Here is a 20,274-nt window from a genome sequence, read left to right as displayed (position 1 = left end):
CCAGGAGAAGCCAGGAAATGCACCCCTCCCTCTCCCAGATTCCCCAGAACAGGTGGGAGCAAGGGGTGGGGTTGAGCAGAGCTCCGGCCTCAGCCTAGACAAAGAAAGACTATCTTCAGTTTCCTGCTGGTGAAGAACTGGCTCTCTCTGGCAGCCATACACCCTGGAAGCAGGAGGGGGCGCTTCAACCTCAGGCAACTGCAAGGTGGCTGCCACTAGAGTCTCCAGGTGTTTGTGTGAGGCAGGAGGCTGCAGAGGAAAGGAGCCAAGCCTGAGAAGCCAGACCCCCATTGGTTCTAGGCGTCACCAGCCCCATGGCTAGCCCATCTCCTTTTGGCGACAGAACTGGGTGGACTTGAGTGAGTTTCACACTGAAATTCCTTGGGTCCTTCCTGGCTTCCTGCATGCCACCTAGAACCACCTCTGGGCCTGTCCCTGTCTCTGTCTCTTTAAGATTGGCTTTCTGTCCTAAAGGGTGACTTGCCTCCCTCTTCTCCCTGTCCCACCGCCCGAAGCCCTCCTTGCATGAATGCAGAATGGAAGAGTTTCAGTCCCACTTCTCACGACCTCACGGGATAGATACAACAGGGAGAATGGAGAACTGAGGCACAAAGATGTAGTGAGACCAAATGGGAAATATTGGCTACTCTGAGCTCTGACCTCAGCCAAGCTTCATCACTGGCTTAGTTCTGACACTGATCACTTTGCCCTTGTGAAATAATTTTATTTTATTTTTTTAAAATGATACTCATTAGAACAGATATGGAAGTCTAATTCCAAAGAAATATCTAAGTTCTCCAAACTCGTCCTTGCAAAGACTGCTATTTCAAAATCATAAGAGTCACCCTAAGACTTCAAGAAACATACAATCCAAGCACATTGCCTCTATACTGATGGCTCAGAAATGTATGACTTGATTTCACCTAATTCAGCACTTGGTTAGTAGAGTAACAATAGTGGTACAATTCACTGAGCGCCTACTATGTTCATGGCAATTGAACCGGCACTGGAGCATATTTACCAACGTTTGCATCTCCTCAAAACATCCCTGTGAGGTAAGTGCCAGAACGAACATCATGGCAGATGAGCAGAGGGCGGATCAGTACAACTAAGTCACTCGCTCAGAGCCATACAACTGGCAAAAGCAGAACCAAGATTTGCACCCAGGTCGGCCTGGCTATAAAGGCCAGGCTCTTCCTTGCCCTGTTATTAAACATGCCATCTAGACATACCATTTTGCTATAGGCTGCTTGATTTTATGTCTGATCTCTTCAAGACAGTGTCTTTGGGGGTGGTCAGAGGACCAGAGTAGGAGAAAGAAGCCCTGTTAACCCAAGGCAAATCAGTGTAGACTGAGAGCTCTGCTCCTGAGCCTCCTCAGAGTTCTCCCCTTCTCCCTCCCAGCCAGGACTCCTGCCTTTAGAGACACATCAACAAGCCAATCATGGCCATAGCCCCAGCTAAAGGCTCTTGTCTCAGACAGAGCTGGCAGCTGCCTCCTCTTATTGGCAGCACATTTATCATCTTGAGGGAAATATTGACGGAAAGAAAGACTAGCCAGGCGACGTGTCTCAGCTGGGAGTGCAGCCTGGAGTGAGACGTGATGCTGAGTCTCAGGTTGTTCTGTGGACAGTGGCTGGTGCTCCAGGAATCTGACAAGTTCCTCTAAGAATGACTGTGTCCAGTACCTAGGGGATGTTCCACAAACGTGAGTTGGGTCCAAAGTCAACTCTTTGAATGAAGTCTGGTGGATGAGGCTCTTTGTCCAAACCATTTTATAGTTAGGATCCCAGGAACGAAGCAGTTTTTTTTTTTTTCCAGAATCATATCCGTAGCATTTCAGTGGCTGATGACAGATTAATTAAGAATATTCTTTGTGAATTTCACATCAGAACATTGTACCATAGCTGAAAATGTCACTAGGCAATGTCCTCAAACCTGAGCCAGATGGTATAATCTGAGAAACTACAAGTTATTTCCTAAAGAATAAAGGATAACCTATGGACTTGCTTACAGAGACTTTCTCCCAGAGGAAAAAAAAAAATGTCCTTTTAAAAATGGAAGGGAAAAAGAGCTGGTGGGGTGCCATGAAACTGTGATGCATTTGCGTAGCTCAGCTGACCCGGTGATCTGTTCTCCCATCCCTCCCAGGGCAGGTATTTCCCCTGCCACGCTGCTGAGATCATCAGTCCTGCACCAGCTGGTACTCACAGCTCTCTCCAATCTCATCGCCTCACGGTTCCCATCTTGCACTGAAGGCCTTCATGTGACCGAGGAAAGAAGCTCTCTCAAGGCTCTAGCTGTTGTCTTTCTGCTTTCTGTCTGCAGAGACTTCTGCACCCTTCGCCTTCTACTCTATGCCCTACAAGATGGTATTTCCTTGTGGCATCTATTCTGACCTCTGGTGTCCCCAAGGCTGAGTCAAACACTCTTTCTATCTGCCCCACACTCTCCTCTGTCACCACCCTGTACTGAAGTCACTTTCTGACCATCTCTACTGGACTAGCACATTTCTAGGCTGCGGCCATGACTGCTTCCATACCCTCAGACACCAGCAGGAGTTTGGCACATGGGAGATGCAGAGTATGGCCACTGGTTCTAGACCCCTCTTGTCATCACCCCTCAGGCACAGATTCAGAATGCAGCTGCCTCACACTGGGCCTTGTTTTGAACTTTAGAGCCACACAGAACATACGTTTTACTCAGCTCTGTGGTTACTCTCCATAGACTCAACTGAAGAAAATATATAGCTCCTAAAGGTTCCTGTTCTAAGGAAACCTCCCCAATTTCTTTGGAAGGAGTGGCTAACAAGTCTGGTGGGTTTTGTTTGCTTGTTGTTTTTGGTTTTCCCAACTGTCCCAATCTTAGGACTGAAAGTTCCTCATATCCTCTCCGATGAACCCCTCTGTAGTTTTTATTTCTTTTTAATTTCTTTTTTTTTTCTCCACCATGGTCCTTCAGGCCCCATATACCATTTAATTGGTGTCTGACTTCAAGTAAAGGCCAGAAATGAAAACAGCCCCAGGGGCTGATGGGCTGATGACAGTAGCAAGGCATGGAAGGGCCAGCACTTGCCTGCTCCCCAGAGCAGCGTACAGTTTCTGTCCAGAAGCCAGAGTGGCATCAGTTTTGGCAGCACGGTAGTGTATAGTGGTGGGGCTGACAGGTCCATTTGTTGGTCAACAATGAACTTAACAGTGTCAATTAAGGTGCCTAAGCCTTCTCCCATATCTCTACATATTTTCCTGAGTTGCCTTTTCTCTTTGTCTAAGGGCAAAAATTATTTGGCAACCATTGTTCTATATTGTCTAAGTAGAACCTCAACAGTTCCTAGGGCTCCTCAATTACAGTGACCTTTAAAGCAGTTATGGTAGTCACCATATGGACACTTTGGTGGTCCCTGCTGTCTCTTGGACTGGTCAAAGCTAAGCTCAAAACGGCAATTGGCTGGGTTAAAGCCTCCCTTTGAGAGCCCTCTCCAAATTTGTGCAACAAGGAAGGGGAAAAGCAAGTGCAAGTGAGCATGAACACAGACGAACAGGTTCAGGTGACTTAGGAATGAGCCAGGAGGCCTCTTGCCTGCCAGCTCACAGCTGCAATCCTGAAACAATAAAGGCTCTTTATCATCAGCGTGGTTTCCATGGAGCCTTGCAGCATCGCTAGTGAAGGCTGACAGTTATCACTATAAAGTAACTTTACAACTTCGTAATTTGTAGCTCTCTGCTGACAGTAATATTAACAGCATTTCGAATTATGGCTATAAACTTGACAACAGCAGATAAAACCTTAGAAACCTCATTTTTGGGGGATGAGAAGGAGGCTTGGAGAACAAGGGTAACGGCATTTTGGTTTTCCAGCCGAATAGTGGGCATTCAGGAGTCAGGACACACTTTGACATGAAAGTGGGAGTCAACTGGTCCAAGGCAGGGTGGCTAAGGGCGAGGCAGAAGCCGGTAGTGGTCAGCAGAGCTGGGTCTCGGTCATCAGGAATGACAGACAGGCTAGTGTCAGGGTCCTACAGGAAGGGGATTCTGGAGGTAGAGGAACAGCAAGAACTGTGTGGGTCCCAACCTCTTTGGAGTTCGGAAGAAAAGTTCCTATCCTCCAGGAAGCCGTGGGAGTCTGACAGGGAGGAAGGCAAGATGGCCTGCCGGGTGGTACTTTGAGCCAGAGCCGTCTTAAACCCCAGCTCCAACACTGGGTACATGGGCAGCCCTGGGATGTAAGAGAAAAACTGGGAACAGCTTTGCAACCTTGAGTTCACCTTCATATGAGAGGACCACTGAAGAGGTGCAGTGGCCCCCAACTGGGGGGATGTCCAGATCAGTGGGGTTTAGGAAGGAAGCCCAGCTGAAAGACTCCCCCTCTCCGAGCAGCTCTCTAGCATCCAGCACCAGAAAGGGGCTCAGGAGGGATTGTCCAGACCATCCCCTAGGCACCACAGGCCCATCCTGTTCATTTCTAGCTCACCGTCCTGCTCAACCCCAGAACTGTAGACAGTGGTCACCATAATCAGCCTATTCGAGGCGGGCACAGAGGGTAGGGAGGGTTTTCTTTGATGAGGCTTGATATTTTGCATCAGACCAGACACAGTAATTGCTCAGCTGAGACTGTTTTGTGACTAGAATTAATTGGAACTTCTTAATTTCCTAAGAGTGACTGGGTGCTCTCTGAGCCTGCCTGAGCTCTCATATCTATGAATCTGTTATCTACATTAATCTATCTATAAAGCCAGTGGAAGCAAGCAATGAAGTTGTTGCAGAATTGTTAGCGCTGCAGAGTCAGTGCTCTGGTGCTTTCTTTCATGGGTCTTTCTCCCGTGGTTATTGATCACAGCTTGTTTCTGGCTCTGCCCCAGCGACCCTGGAATGCTTGGACAGAGCATCCTCTCCCTGGCATCTGGGCTCTCTCTGGTACTTCCCCCTCTGCCAGGAAGGTACCCCTTTCTTTTCTGGCCTGCATCCATTTACCCTGGAGGGCTGAGCCCTGGTTTCTCTTCTTCTAGGGAGTTTTCCCCTCCCCCCTCCCTGCTGCCTGTTTTCCCCTCCTCAGGTTAGCAAAGTGTTCCTGTGTCAGGACATTTATTCTCTGTGAAGTAGCTGTATCTGCCCCTTGTTCTCTCTCCTTGAAACCGTCTTCTTGGAATATGGGCACTGTGCCTTCCTTATTCCTCTGTCTCTTTCTGGTATCTAATGAGTCTTGTTGGACAGATGAGAAAATAAGAAAATTTGATGAACATTTCAAAGGACCTACTGCAAGGGATGCAGTGAGGTCTGAACTGGGATCAGTTTGCTGACAGAATCTTGGTATCTTCTCCTGGCTACCTGTCCCATTCTCTGGTGCCAGCATTATATGATTTCAGTATGGCTTCAGCCACAGGAAGCATGTTTGCTCAGGACCCAGGTGCTCCGCTCCCAGGATTTTTCCCATCCATTATGTTAAAGAGCTGTTTCCTCTCGGGTTGTAACCAGACCATCAACAAAGGCAGAGAAGTGTTGGGTAACTTTATGATGCTGGTTTATCCTCTCTCTTTCTTTAAGTTGTTTGAACATAGCATATTTCTTAGTTGTCAGACCAATAAAATGTAAATAAGATTTAGTGACTAGCCCCAAAGTGTCAAGAATCTGTCATTTCACGACAACAATAATGCAACAGATGACAGGAAACTAATATCACTAAGCATGTGGCATGCTGATTCACCTGCTCGTGACAACATCACCTCTCCCATGTGACCGTTACGACCCTGGGAAGTAACTCACTGTTGTCCTCACGTCCAAGCATTCCGGGGTCGCTGGGGCTGGGCCCGAAACAAGCTGTGATCAATAATCATGGGAGAAAGACCCACGAAAGAAGAACTGGTGTCTGGAGGGGTTATATAGCTGGGTTAGCTGCCTCAGAATATAAACAGAATCACAGCTGGAACTTTCACACCAGACCTGTATTCTTGCTACAGCACGGACAGGCCAGAGTACCAAAGACCACTAGCCATGGTGGAGACCTTTGAACATGTATGTAATTATTTCTCTTTATCATAACCGGATAACTTATAGCATCATACCATTATGTCTCCCAGTTACAGATTAAGAAACTGAGGCCCAGTGAGGTTATGCAACCTGCTCAAAGTGGCCCACCTACTATGTGGCTCAGGCAAGCAAGCTTCAAATCCAGTTGTGTGTGAATAGAAAGTCTGTTCTTTCCACAGCACTTATGTCTTTGTGGGTATTTCTGAGTACCACAGCAGGGCAGGAAAAAAAAAGTCATAAAGATAAAGTCACCTTCCAGAGTGTAGAGGACTTGCTGAAGGGCACTGTCTGGGACGAGGCTGTCGTCAGAATCGGGCCTCCTGATTCCCAGTCTAGAGGACGCTTCCTCCAGACCATATTGCCATTCCCATCAGACCATGTAATTTCTTTTTCTGATTGGGACACAGAGCCAGCAGCCGACAAAGATCACAATCTGTCTGCCTGCTCTCCCTCTGTTATGAGCTGAGTCTTTAAAAAAAAAAGTCCATCAAAGAGGAAGCAGGTTAAATCACCCTTGAATGTACCGAATTGGCTTGCGCTTCCCAGGTGCAGGTCCAGGCTCCTCCTCTCCCCTAACTGACAAGCAGGGTGACTCCAGGTGCTGAGAAGTGGTGCAGGGCCTCTCTTGTCACCAAGGAGCCCTCCTGTGTGCCCTAACTCGGTTCCCGCCTTGAAATACCCTGCAGCTGCCACCTAGGATTGGCCTGAAGCAATCTCATGTGGATTGTCCTGACAACCTCCTGCTGTATGTCCCTGCCGTCAGCGCAGCCAAGGTGACTTCCCACTGTTTACAAAACAGCTGTTGTTCTTCATCACCCACTCTTCAAGTTTAAATTCCTTTTGGCCTGCAAATTTAGACTTCTCTCCTATATCTGAAGGCCTTTGCCCAAGCCAGACCACTTATACTCTTGCTATAGATGCATGCTTTTCCTCCTTGCCTCTCTGTGCAGTGTTCTTCTTTAAGGGGTGCACTCCTATCCCGTTGGACTAAATCCTGCCCAATATTAATCTCAGTCGGGAGGGGCCTTCTAGGAGAAAGTCTTAACGAACTCAAGGCAGTTTTGAATTCTGCCTTATTCCCAGTAAACACATTTTTAGTTACTGCTATAGTGTATCTAGAATTTGGCGCTTAGCTGGTGCTCTTTGCTCTCTGTCTCCCTTCCCCCCCTTCACACTTATTCACTGACACACTCATATGCATTCTCACACTTACATGCACACACACTTGCATATACACTTATATACATTTATATACGTCCATACTCACACGCACACATACACACCATTTTCATTATTAGCAGTAGTAGTGGGAGAATTGGGTTTTGAAGGAGATTCTTGAAGGCTATCTTGGAATTTGTTTTGTAGCCCAGGCTAGCCTCAAATTCATGATCCTCCTACCTCTGTATCTCACATGCTGGGATCACAGGTGTGTGCTACCAAGCTGACTTACATATATATTTCTTTTAAATGTTACCGTCTCTTAACCTTCTGGAATCCCTCTGTCACTGAGCTTATCATGCGTATTTTAATTATCTCTTCTCTCTTCTGTCTCCACAGTAGAATGAAAGCCCCAGAGTACTCTCTTTCCCAGTACTTTTCCCCAGGCTCTCGGTACGATTCCCGGCATATAATACATGTTTATTTTTGGTGAAGGAGAATTGGGCATTAAGGGACAGAAACTGTGAGCTGAGGACGGGTATTTTAGTAAACATAAAGTTTCTACCGGCAAACCATGCCAGAAGTTCAGAGAAGGGTGGGAGAACCCATAAAAGTAGACAGACAAAAGGAGACAAGGACAAACCAACATCCTCTAGAGAGACCCGTGTCTAACTGCGAAATGAGTTTAGAATTTCTTTAGTCTGTAGGATCAAACATCTTCTAAACAATTCCTGCCACCTCCTTGCCACAATACTGTAGAGGGCAAAGTAGGTGTGGTGTGGAATTGACCTTCATGCACAATAAGGAGTTGGAGGATCACACCACCAAATGTTGGCGGCAAGGAGAGGGTGGCAAGGGACAGTGTGGCGTTTAAGAGATGGCCAGACTTCGGGAAACCATGGCTCCTCTTCCTCACAGCAGGGGCTATTTTGTTGGCCATTTTAAGATGAGGTCTCGGTCTTGCTGACTGTAGGGAAACCACTCAGTTTTTATCATGGTGCTTCTAAGGCGCTAGGGGTTCTGAAACACCCGGACCTACTCCTTGTTACCCTCCCCCTTTCGAGGCTACCACCCTGGGCTCTTAAATTTCTATAAAATAACTGGGGCTCACTAAAGCTTCAGTAGGCTGGGTCCAGGTCATTCCGCTAGCATAAAAGATTTCCCCACATGGTTTATCGTGAGAACTCCACGAATACTCACCAAGAGTTATACAAGGCTAGTGTGATCACTTTAACTTGGGGAAGGGTAGTTTGTACACATAGTGAGTGGGCCTCCCATATCCATGAATCTAAAGATTCAACTAATCACATATAGAAGACAGTTTTAAAGATGGAGTCTGTACTGACCATGTACAATTTTCTTGTCATCATTCCCAAAACCATACAGTCTAAGAATTGCAAATAGTGCACTGGATATTGTTATCTAGAGATGATTTAAAATGTACGTTGAGGCCAGGCTTAGTATCCCGAACCTTTAATCTCAGCCCTTGGATGGCAGAGGTAGGTATGTCTCTGTTAATTCGAGGACAGCCTGGTCTACACAGTAAGTTCAGGACAGCCAGGACTCACTAGAGAGACATTGTTTCCAAGACACAACAAAACAAACAAACAGACAACAAAACCATACCTTGAAGTAAACAGGAAGATGTGTGTGGGATACATTCAAATACTACACTATATGTAGGGACAAGAATATCAGAGGATCTCAGGAACCATAGGGGTCTGGAACCGTCTCAGCACACCAAGGAACACTTATATCCAGAATTTACCCTATCCTTTCTTTTTTTTAAATGTTCTCAAGTATAATTCTTTCTCTGAAAAAAAAAATCTACAAGTTTAGAAAAGAGAAATGAGTCAATTTAAAACTCAAAGATAAATATTAACAGGTCCTATTAGAACCTGTCACAGACCCAATAAAGCGAGTTTCGAATAAGCTAAAATTAATGAATACATTGTCTTAAAAAAAGAAAGAAAGAAAATCAAGAAAGGTGTAAAGCAATTGTCAGTTTTCACCCTGGTGAACTTAAGAGAAATTTTTGGGAAACCAGGAGAAAAAACAATTTGTCGGTTGCAGAAGGCAGGGGTGGGTAGGGCAGGGAAGATGGAGGGTCAGATGAAGAGAGAAAAGGGGGTGGAAAGAAGAAGAAGAAAAGTAAAGGAGGGGAGAAAGGGTAGTAAGTAGGAAGGGAGACGCATGTGATTGGTGAGGAGTGACAGGTGAGAGGAGGGCGGAAAGGGTGGGAAGAAAGACAAAGAAAAGTAGTGAGTAGAGCAAAGAGAAAGTGAGAGAGTAGGAGCGAGGGGGTGCAGAGGGTTGAAGAGAAAGACAAGAATGACAGACAATTCAGCTGCTACTTCCAGGCCACGAGTCTTCTTTAGAATCCCAGGCCCATGGCTCTCCCACTGCTTCTATGTCCATATGAAGGGCGTGGGAAGGTCAGAGATAACCCGGACAATCCAGAGGCACCTCCAATAGAACCTGCCAAACCCCTCTTCACCCCAGAGCCTAGTACTTTCCTTAGCTGGGACCGAACTCCTAACCTGTTTAGAAAATCCTTCCAAGTGTGATGCCTCAGCTAGATGAAGGTTGGTCTAGGAATAGTGGGGACCTGGCAAGGATACAGGCTTCTTCAGTGTAGGGCACAGCAGCTGTCGTACCCCCAATGATGTAGCTGTAGAAAGAAACCTCTAGGGTATAGCAGTATGATGTGTGATCCAGGAGTCCACCAAGGAAGCGTCGGCCGGTTCCTGCTTTCACAGCATCTCGGTTGAAGGATGTACTAGTCTGTGAAAGATAAAGTTGGGAAGAGAGAGAGTCAGAGCTGGATGGCTCATGCCAACTTTTAGACGTTGATCAGATCTTATGCCTCCAGTTCTCAGTTTCCTCATCTGACAAGTGGGATCTTCTTCACCACCTCAGTTATTGTGCAGATTGATTGGTCAAAAAATGTGACTGAAAGTATCCAGATGAGTTTGTGAGGTACAGCTACTTGTAGGAATCTGAGTGGCACTAGAGAAGAAGTGAAAGGTAGATAGGGGGCAAGAAGAAACTAAATTGTGATCATAATCAGAATTAAACATCCAGCTCGGTGATACTGTTCCTTAGGTAGTATCATGTTTTAATGTCAAAAGAACCCATTGAAGTAGGGGTTGAGAGGTGAAGGAAACTATGAAAAGTCATAGAATCTCCAGTGTAAAGGCCCTGAAATCTATGTGGTAAAAATATAACTCTCCCATTTTTAGAGCCAGTTCTTGAGAATCAGAAAAGAGACAGGAATGAGATTGGGGCAGATGACCCTGATGGCAGCCCAGAGATTCCCAAGCAGGCTGGGATACAGAAATATCACCTGGACCAGAAACATGGCCCAGATGATGTCTTGTCTTAGATCCAGGAACCATCACTCCTGTGAGCACTTCCAACATCTTTAGGATACCTTCCAGTGACCTGGAGGTGTCAGCTTGCTCTGAATCATTACAGAGCAAAAATTATACAAGCTCCTACGCAAACAAATGGCTACTTTTGTCCCATAGCTAGAAATGGGAAGACATCTGTTTGATTCTGCTTTCTAAATTCTAGATGATTTGACAGTAGATTCTCAACTTTTCTGGTCCATAGGTTTCTCTTGGTTATAAAACCTAATAGGCTAGGGTCAGATGGAAGGAGAGGAGGACCTCCCCTATCAGAGGACTTGGGGAGGGGCATGGGAAGAGAAGAGGGAGGAAGGGAGGGGTTGGGAGGGGACAAGGGAGGGGGCTACAACAGAAATACAAAGTGAATAAACTGTAATAAATTAAAAAATTTTAAAAATAACATGAAAAAAAGAGTTTGCTAAATAACTCCCAACTTTCTTGGTCTTCCATCTAAAGACTGTAACTCAAAGTGTATCTTATCACACAGAGAAATTCATCATCCTCACTAATATCCAGCCTGAGGCAATGAGCAGGTGAGTTTTCAGCTCATCAACTTCAAAAATTGCCATGACCTCTGTGGGCCTCTTCCCAACTGGCCACATGGCAGTAACAAGGCTCTGAGGTTTAGTATCAAAACAAAGGAAAAATGAGCAAAAACATCCCCATGTCCCAATAGTGAATGCTGATGTCCCTTCTCATCTTTTTCCCTGCTCTTTTCTGACACTGATTTGTGCTACAAAATTTCTAGCTGTCCCCTCCTAGTCCATACCATCCACCTTGCAGGTCTCTGGAAGTTGTTGAGGTCTTTTGTGCCTGCAAGGGACTTTTCATATTTATAGCTACATATGTCTGCCCAGGAAGCTGTGGTGCGGGCAGGGCAAAAAGAAATATACTCGCCAATTACTGACAAAGAAATTGAGGCCGAAAAAAGTCATGGAAGATGAGAATGGTGGGTGTGTAACCCCTTGAGTGGACACATTGTTCTGCTGGAGGAACTGGGGCTAGGCATGGAGCAGGAAGACCAGGCGACGAGTTTCCTTGCCTTGTAAATGCTGGAGTCAGACTCATTAATCAGATGCTAGGGGACCAGTCAGACCAACCACCACCCTGTCAAGCCAAATGAAAATGAATCCGAAGGAGGAGAGGAAGGTGTGACAGAAAGATGCACTGAGGTGCCCAGGGCTGGGCCTGGCTACAGGAGAACTTTCGACTTACGTAGGAGAAGTCCTCGGCATTCTGGCAAAGGAGCTTTGGAAAAATGGACTGCCTTTGGAACCGTTCCTCATCCTCGAAGATATTGCCATACATGAAGCCGTTCATCATGGTGGAGTGGGCATGGATGTCAATATAGAACTCCAGGCTTATTTTCTGTGGAAAGAGAGGACGACAAATGAGAAGGCTGGGACTGCGGAACCGCCTAAAAGGAAGCCACGCTGTGCACACTTTGAAACTGGCCTTTTTTTTTTTTTTTTTTTTTTTTGTCAATAGACTTGGCAGCTGTTTGCAATGTGACTGGAGGGCAGGAGGCAAGCGAGGATCAATTTCTGTTTGTCTTTAACTAAGGTGTCCTTAATGTCAGGAAGGGCTGCTGGTAGCATCTCCCTTTCAGAAGTCTCCAAGAAATGAGGGGTTTGTAGTATTTTCAGCTAAGTTACTTATATACAACATGATTAGACGTGATAAGAGGTTATTATGTGATTAATAAAACATACCTTCCATGAAATCATTGTATTTACATTGGGCATTCGTGCTTTTTTTTTTTTTCCCCTAGCTGGGGAGCTAGAAACGTGCTTCTACTTTGAACCTCCGTATTAAAAAAAAAAAAAGAAAGAAAGAAAACTTTTGAGGTTATAATTACATCATTTATCCATTCCCTCAAAACTCCCATTTACCTCTTCCTGCTCTCTTTCAAAGACATGCTCTTTTTCTCATTAATTTTATTACACGCATATATCTATATGTATTAGTGTGTTTTTCCCCAGGGAAGACTATTTTTCCTACTCTGAAAGTTCCTTGGTTTCCTGTGTAGGATTCCTTGGTTTCATTGTGTAGGATTGAAGCCTGTGGTTTTTCCCCTTTCACTACAGCATGTCTGTTGTCCTTGTTCAGCTCACATTTAGGCAGTCATGTTGTTGAAACTTTCGGGTATCGCTTCTGACATTACCAGGAGACCTCTGGCTCCTAAAATCATTTCTGCCTCCTCTTCTGCAATGATCCCTGAGCCTTAGGTGCTGGAATGTTTTGTTGAAATATCCAGTGGGACTCCATAACGCTGCATTTTCATTGGTTGTGATTTCCTGTAATGGTCTCCATTTGTTGTAAAGAGAACTTTCCTTGACGAGGGTACGGTAAGGGCTACATTCTTTTGTGGATTCAGGGCAAATATTTAGAGTGTATCTTGGAAGTGATGGCTATATTGACTTCACTAGCCCTTGATAGTTTGGTAGGGGGGTATTTTTAATCTGAAAAATATGTATTTTGATTCTAATCTCAAAGTTATACTGGGAAACAAACAGTGGTAATATTGCCATCATTTCATGCATATCTAAGGCATGCTAGGCACCATTCTAGGAGTTTTACTCATGAAATCTTAATTAGCTCCTTCATTTAACCTTTTTTTGTGACGTCTCATCTTTTCCCCAATAACAAAAGAACTGTTCATGGCAGGGGAGGATTTGTAATCTGTAAATGACATTGCTGAGACTGTCTCTGCTTGCCTAGTTAAGACACTTCCTAGCTTGACAGGATATTATTTATTTAAGTTCCCTCAAAGTGAGGAGTTGTCTATATGGTCTTAATGCCTAAAGTACAAGATGCTCAGTATTGTCAGCAGAATGATGGTTAAAAAAAAAAAAAGACAACAGGAGATGACACCAGGTGCACAACAGATTGGCAGAAACAAGAGGACTTTTTTTTTTTTTTTTTTTTTAGGACATTAGATCTTCAGAGTCTCTCAAATACAATGATCCTCTCTTGTTTTACACATCAAATATATATACATGAAAATCTATATATATGAAATATATATATGAAAATCTCTCTCTCTTTCACACACACACACACACACACACACACACACACCAATCCTCCTGTGATTAACAAAAACCTAATTGTTGAAAAGATTTGCCTGAGTTCAGAGAATAATTGGGACTGATGCCCAGGATTCTTGACTCCTGACAAAATTGACTTAACATCACTGAGCAATACTAGCCAAGCCTGGTCACTTAACTATCTTCCTACTGGCTTGTCGTCCTGGAACAGAAGAATTGTCTACTTATGGGAGGATTCACCCTCCTTGGGACACTTTCAAATGAAGTTACTGCCAAATAAAATCCATGTTGCTTCTACAATGTGGGCTTGATGACTGTCATTTCATTTGCCTCGGAGTTGGAGTGAGGAATTATGTCTTGCTGAGCTCCTGGTTCTCTGGGTAGCATACACTGTCTTCTGAGAGCAACAAGATGCAGCTCTCTGTGTGATATTAAACTCATCATTTTTGGCTTTGGAGGAGGAATACACACTGATCAAACAGGAGCCCATAAAAGTCATCTTTGCAATTTTATTTTCTTCAATTGTCTGTCTTTTCCTCTGAGCTTTTGATGAGCTACAGAGGAAAGGAAGAGGTAGACAGATGAGTTGAGAAATGTGTGAGGAGAAACTACAATTTATATCTCTGACTGCCAGAGACAGAGGCCTTGGAAATCAGTCCCTCTGATATTTCTCTGAATAGCCCTGAGTGGAGTGGTAGCCTGTGCAAGGCAGCCTGACAAGCTGGCGATGGAGCAAGAGTTAGAGACAGGCCCCAAGTGGGAATGCTGTCAGCTGTCCCTCAGATCTGGAATTCTCACACTGGGGGGCTAATGTGGCTTTACTTCAAATTACCAGCAGGTGAATTTTAATTTATTGATACATATAGCTCAGAAGTTAAAAGTCATGTAATAATTTACAGTGAAAAAATATCCTTTTCCACTCTATACTGCAATCATATAGTTTTGCTATCAGGTTGGCAAGTACTTTTTCAGGGACAGTTTGTATGTAAACAAAGAAGTAGTGTCCCCCCTCTAAAACAGTGACACTCTGAGCTTACGGTTTGAGTCTGGTTTCTCCCTCTCCTTCCCCTCCTTCACTTTGGGAGTAATTTTTTCTCGACAAATAGATACTTCATTCTTTTTTGGTAGCTTGTAAACTCCCTACCTGGTGGACATATAAGGAGTTTCCAGTCTTTTTTCTGTTACCAGTGCTGATTTGGTGACGGACTCTGCATACCCAACAGTTTATACAGATGCACTTTTATATGCTGAATTCATAGAAATGGAATTACTAAGATCCTATGTACATTGGGCTCCCTTAGAAGGGACAGCATGTTCCCAACAGTGTATGGAGGCCTCGTTACCTTGACAACATGGATGCAATTTCACTTTTTGAAACTTACCATTTTAAAAAATATTTATTAATTATTATTATTTATTATAATCTATTCACTTTGTATCCTGTCTATGGCCCCCTCCCTTGTCGCCTCCCAATTCCACCCTCCCTCTCTCTTCTCCACCTATGCCTCTTTCCTAGTCTACTGGTAGGAGAGGACCTCCTCCCCTTCTATCTTCCCCTAGCTTATCAGGTCTCATAAGGACTGGCTGTACTGTCTTCCTCTGTGGCCAGCAAGGTTGCACCCCATAAGGAAGTGAAACTTACCATTTTTGATGCGTGGGAAATGATATATAAGATGAGTTTTAATGTGAATATCTGTTAGTGCAATTATCTTTTATTATCTAGTTAAACTTCTTTTCATATATGTAAGAACTATTTGCATTGTCTATGAAATGATTGTTCATTTTCTTTGACCTTTTTAGAATTGAGTTACTAGGCTCTCTCTCTAATTTTACTGATTTGTAGAGGCTGTGTATTTATGTGCCATATGAAATATTTTGTAATTCTTTTCTTTTTATGTTACTTTTACTAGAACACCACTCCTTGAAAGAACTTTTAAATGTTTGTGTGTGTGTGTGTGTGTGTGTGTGTGTTTTCTTAATGTGATCACTTTTATCATCCTTTTCTTTTGGAGTTTCTGACTTGACTTCTTTCACTATTCTTTTGTTTCCTGTTCCTCTATTTTAAGTATTTTCATTTGAGTTTCGATGGGTGGGTTGGTATGTCAGAGGAGGGAGTGGGGAGAGGAATAACTAACACCAAGGATGTTTGAAAAAGCCATATGGAAACCTATTATTCCTTAGGGATCATTCATGTGTGTGTGTGTATGTATGTATGTGTGTGTATTGTATTGCACTTGGCTGGCAACCAGAACTTGATGCTAAGATTCCATTGCTGAAGACACCAAACACTTGGACACACAATACGGAGAAATCAAGCTGGAAGCTTTGTCCCTATTGGCTAGCTTTCATAGTACCAGAAAGTGCTATGTACGTTGCTGAAGGAAAAAGTCATAAACTTATCCAGCTGCGAACACTGCGAACTACAATATGTCCAGCATGGCATTATTATGGGAGTATTAAGGTCCACTTCACATAAAGGAAATATATGTTTGCATAGTATTACTGTTAATTTGGCCAAGAACCCATGGTTAAGGAGCTCACAGTGCCCAAGGGTGAACCTACTGGTAATTGTTCTGCTAACTGTTCATAGCCTCAAACTTCTCTCTGGATTCATCTCTCTACTCCTAGATTAGTGCAGTTCTCAGACCTCATCAGAGAGATTTTTTTTTTTTTTGTGGTTGTTGACTGAGAAACTTACAGTTGGTCAAAGTGCAAAGTGCAAAGAAACAATGTGTGGAATGCTCAACTACAACCAAGACATCTATTTCAACTCTGCACCATCCCCGAGCTTCAGGAACCACTGAGGAAGAGGGGCCAGGAGGACTGTAAGAGCCAGATGTTGGGAAGGAGTAGAGCAAAACAGTGACTTCTTTGCTCAGAAACTCCTAGAAGCTTGGTTCCCTGCTCAAGACCAAGGCAGTCAACATTCTAGCATGGGTCGGAGGGTGAGGGGTCCTCAGGGCATCAGCTGAGGCACTATGGGTAGTTAACGGCTTCTGAGTGAGGTCACCCCATGTTCCAGTGGGTGGTCCCGCATCCATGAGTGCATAGGGAACACAAATTGAACTCGGTGGGTTATGAAAAAGAGAAAGAGTGAATGAGGAGGTGTGCACAAATCTCGAAGTTATTAGAGGAAGAGACAGGCGTGAGTGTGGTCAAAACACATTGTATGCATGCATAAAATTGTTAATGAAATATTATAGAAAAAATAAAAGAATAAATGGTAAATGGATAGTTCTCCTCATCCTCAGTTAATGTAATTCACTCATTTTCTGTATAGCTTCTTGCATGAGTCTTGATGCCTGTACTTGTCACTGTATGCTCAATCTAGGTGATAGAAAGAATTTCCTGTGAGTTTCTTATGGAGAGGCCCAGATCTGATCCACATTTTCATCTTCTCCTGCTCGGTCAGTCTACTATTATAATTGCATCTTAATATATTTTCTTGCTGTTTTAAAGAGGCTTTTTAAATTAAAATTTTATTTTTTTACATTAATTACATTTTACTCACTTTGTATCCCAGTTGTAGCCCCCTCCCTCATTCCCTATCAATCCCAACCCCCCTCCTCATCTCCTCCCTGCCCCTCTCCAAGTCCACTGATGGGGAGGTCCTCCTCCCCTTCCATCAGACCCTAGCTTATCAGGTCTCATGAGGGCTGGCTGCAATGTCTTCCTCTGTGGCCTAGCAAGGCTGCTTCTCCTTCAGAGGGTGGGGAGAGTGGTCAAAGAGCCAGACACTGAGTTCATGTCAGAGACAGCCCCTGTTTCCCTTACTAGTGTACCCACTTGGATACTGAGCTGCCATGAGCTACATCTGAGCAGGGGTTCTAGGTTATATCCATGAATGGACCTTGGTTGGAGTATCAGTCTCAGAAATGAGCCTAGATATATTGGTTCTATTGCTCTCCTTGTGGAGCTCCTGTACTCTCCAGGTCTTACTAACTACCTCTTCTTTCATAAGATTCCCTGCACTCTGCCGAAGGTTTGGTTATGAGTCTCAACATCTGCTTTGATACATTGCTGGGTAGAGTCTTTCAGAGGCCCTCTGTGGTAGGCTCCTGTCCTGTTTCCTGTTTTCTCCTTCTTCCAGTGTCCATTCCCTTTGTCTTTCTAAGTGAGGATTGATCTCCTTAACCCAGGTCCTGCTTCTTGTTTAGCTTTTTTAGGTGTACAGATTTTAGTATGTTTATCCTATCTTATAGGTCTAATATCCACTTATAGGTGAGTATATACTGTGTGTGTCTTTCTGCTTCTGGGATACCTCACTCAGGATGATCTTTTCTAGATCCCATCATTTGTCTAAAAATTTCATGATTTCCTTGTTTTTAATTGCTGAGTAGTATTCCGTTGTGTAAATGTTCCACGATTTCTGTATCCATTCCTCCGTTGATGGACATCTGGGTTGTTTCCAGGTTCTGGCTATAACAAGAGGCCTTTTCATATGCAAACACTTTCACTGTTCTAGTTCAGACTAGTCTATATATATATTTTTTAATTGCTTAGGATAGAGCTCTATCCCTTGAATGTGCTTTAAAACCCTGATCTGGTCCCTGCTTTCAGAATCAGTTCTCATCATTTTATGCCAAATGGAGCTACCTGGAGAACTTTGAACCACTGGGGTCATCATCTTTATCTACCCTAAATCTACCCAGCCGTAGGGCTGGATTTCTTTTCCTCCAGCTTCTATTTTTTATATAACTCAGCCATTTGACTACATGCTTTTTTGGTTACCATGTACTCTCTTTGCACCTCATTTTCTTCTTTAACTCTCTCTCACTCTCCCCCACTCCTCTTCTTAGGGCACAGTTCAATCTGGACTCTTGCAGATTCCTCTGGCTTTCTTACCCTCATAGCTACAATAAAACCTTTCTCTTGAACCCATACTTAGGAATGCTCATTTCCTTATTTTCATTCACCTATGCCCCCGAATCAACACTTACAGGAAAATAAGCAGAAGGCCTGCATCTGACTTTGATGTGAGGCACAAATAAACCTTTACTATATCAAAGTCACTGAGATTTTAAGATTGTTTTCTTTTTGAGATTGTTTTAAAAGTTAGTATTATTCATTTTGTTTAGTACAAAATCTTGGTGCTTTATTTTTCTGGTGGCACACATCTGTCATCCCAGATACTTAAGAGGTTGAGGTGAGAAGAACACAAATTAGGAGTCAGCCAGGTAACAGAGAGAAATATTCTCTAAAATTGAAAGATACACACACACAGGCACACACACACACACACACACACACACACACACACACACAGAGAGAGAGAGAGAGAGAGAGAGAGAGAGAGAGAGAGAGATGTTGGGATATACCTTAGGAGAAGAGTTACCTAGTATACTCAAGGCCCTGGTTTCAATCTCTAGTGGCATATCATCTCATCACATACCTTCTTTTACGCCTCAGGCTAGTGACTATCCCCCTTCATGACTTTGTGACTCTCATTAGGATGTGAACTCTTTGAGGGCATGGATCATATAGTATCAGTTTTGTAAAATCCATAGGATTAGGACAAAAGCTGGTATACAGACTGTTGTTAAAGCTTGATGAAGGAAGATATGAGAAAACAAACTCATAAGCAGACAAGTGAATTAATAAGTAATAAAATGCATCTTCAGGTTGTTTTGTGTGTGTGTGTGTGTGTGTGTGTGTGTGTGTGTGTGTGTTTTAAGCAACTAAATAACTTATTTTCTGTGGCCATGCTACATAGAGCAAAGAATCTGTCGCAGATTCTTTAAGAGCAGGGCTCTTAATTATAACTTGGGAATGAGAACAGAAGTGGGAGAAGGGACAATCTCTGTTCTCTCCTTCCAAACTTAAGAACCTTAATTAAAACCAAGTGATGAAGGGCTGTCCCCTCGCCAGCAGCCAACAGCTCATCCTGCAATCAGGGGCCTAAAGAGTAAATTAAAATCAGTGCCAATAAAATTAAAACTACCTTGGGGCATATTTGCAACATAATTTAGTGCGGAGTTCACTTTCTTTTAGACACGGGGAAGGAACTGGATTCTCATTCTACATTCTGAGCTGCTTTGTCTCACTCCGCACAAGCCAAAACCTGAGCGTGGGGCTCTGAAATGGTGTTGAATCCTTCACACTGGAGGGTGCTTCAATTTTTATCACATATTTAGCCAAATGCAGAAAGATCCAGGGAAGGTCAGAGGGGCTTTAGTAGAGATGAGGAGCAAGCTGGGTTTGGGAATGATAAACTGAGGAGAATGAATTTCCTGTTTTGCAGATGAGTGAAGTGAGGAGTGAGACAGAAACCAGGGTGGCTCACTAGAAGGCCCTTTTCTCTTGTTTTTCTGTCCTCAGGAGCTTGCAGTTTAGTAAGCAACAGCTTAAAAATAGCCAAGGGCAGGTTCCCTCACTTCCGAGCTGAAGAACTCCATATCTGGGCACAGCTGGCCTCAGTTGCACAAAGGGCATTCGAGGTGGGTGTGTGCACAGGAGTGAGAAGTGTTCAAGAACAGCCTCATAACTTCCCAGCTAAGGTTCACCCCCAAGAAGACGTAGTTTCCTGTGGAACTCGGGAAACAAACAAACAAACAAACAAACAAACACCACTTAAAATCAGTTGATACATCATCTGGTTAGTTATTTTAAAAGTGGAAATATTTCCAAAAGTTG

At 43.8% G+C, this 20,274-nt stretch overlaps 1 protein-coding gene across 6 annotated transcripts in view; it reads right to left on the bottom strand.

Moving 5' to 3' along the window:
• Agbl4 (AGBL carboxypeptidase 4) overlaps positions 1-20,274 on the bottom strand; it is a 1,227,056-nt gene that overhangs the window by 42,814 nt on the left and 1,163,968 nt on the right. For 5 of the 6 annotated variants that reach the window (XM_060366135.1, XM_060366138.1, XM_060366140.1 and 2 more), the window contains exons 10-11: positions 11,807-11,959; positions 9,803-9,965 (exon numbers count right to left, since the gene is read on the bottom strand). In XM_060366135.1, the coding sequence (XP_060222118.1) occupies positions 9,803-9,965; positions 11,807-11,959 (316 nt within the window). The remainder of the gene's footprint in view (positions 1-9,802; positions 9,966-11,806; positions 11,960-20,274) is intronic. The other variant, XM_060366141.1, reaches the window with a different exon arrangement.

The sequence above is a fragment of the Meriones unguiculatus genome, chromosome 12 (genome assembly GCF_030254825.1).
Source record: "Meriones unguiculatus strain TT.TT164.6M chromosome 12, Bangor_MerUng_6.1, whole genome shotgun sequence".
NCBI lineage: Eukaryota > Metazoa > Chordata > Mammalia > Rodentia > Muridae > Meriones > Meriones unguiculatus.
The sequence above is the reverse complement of the archived record's forward strand: the minus strand, read 5'-3'. Positions and strand labels throughout refer to the sequence as shown.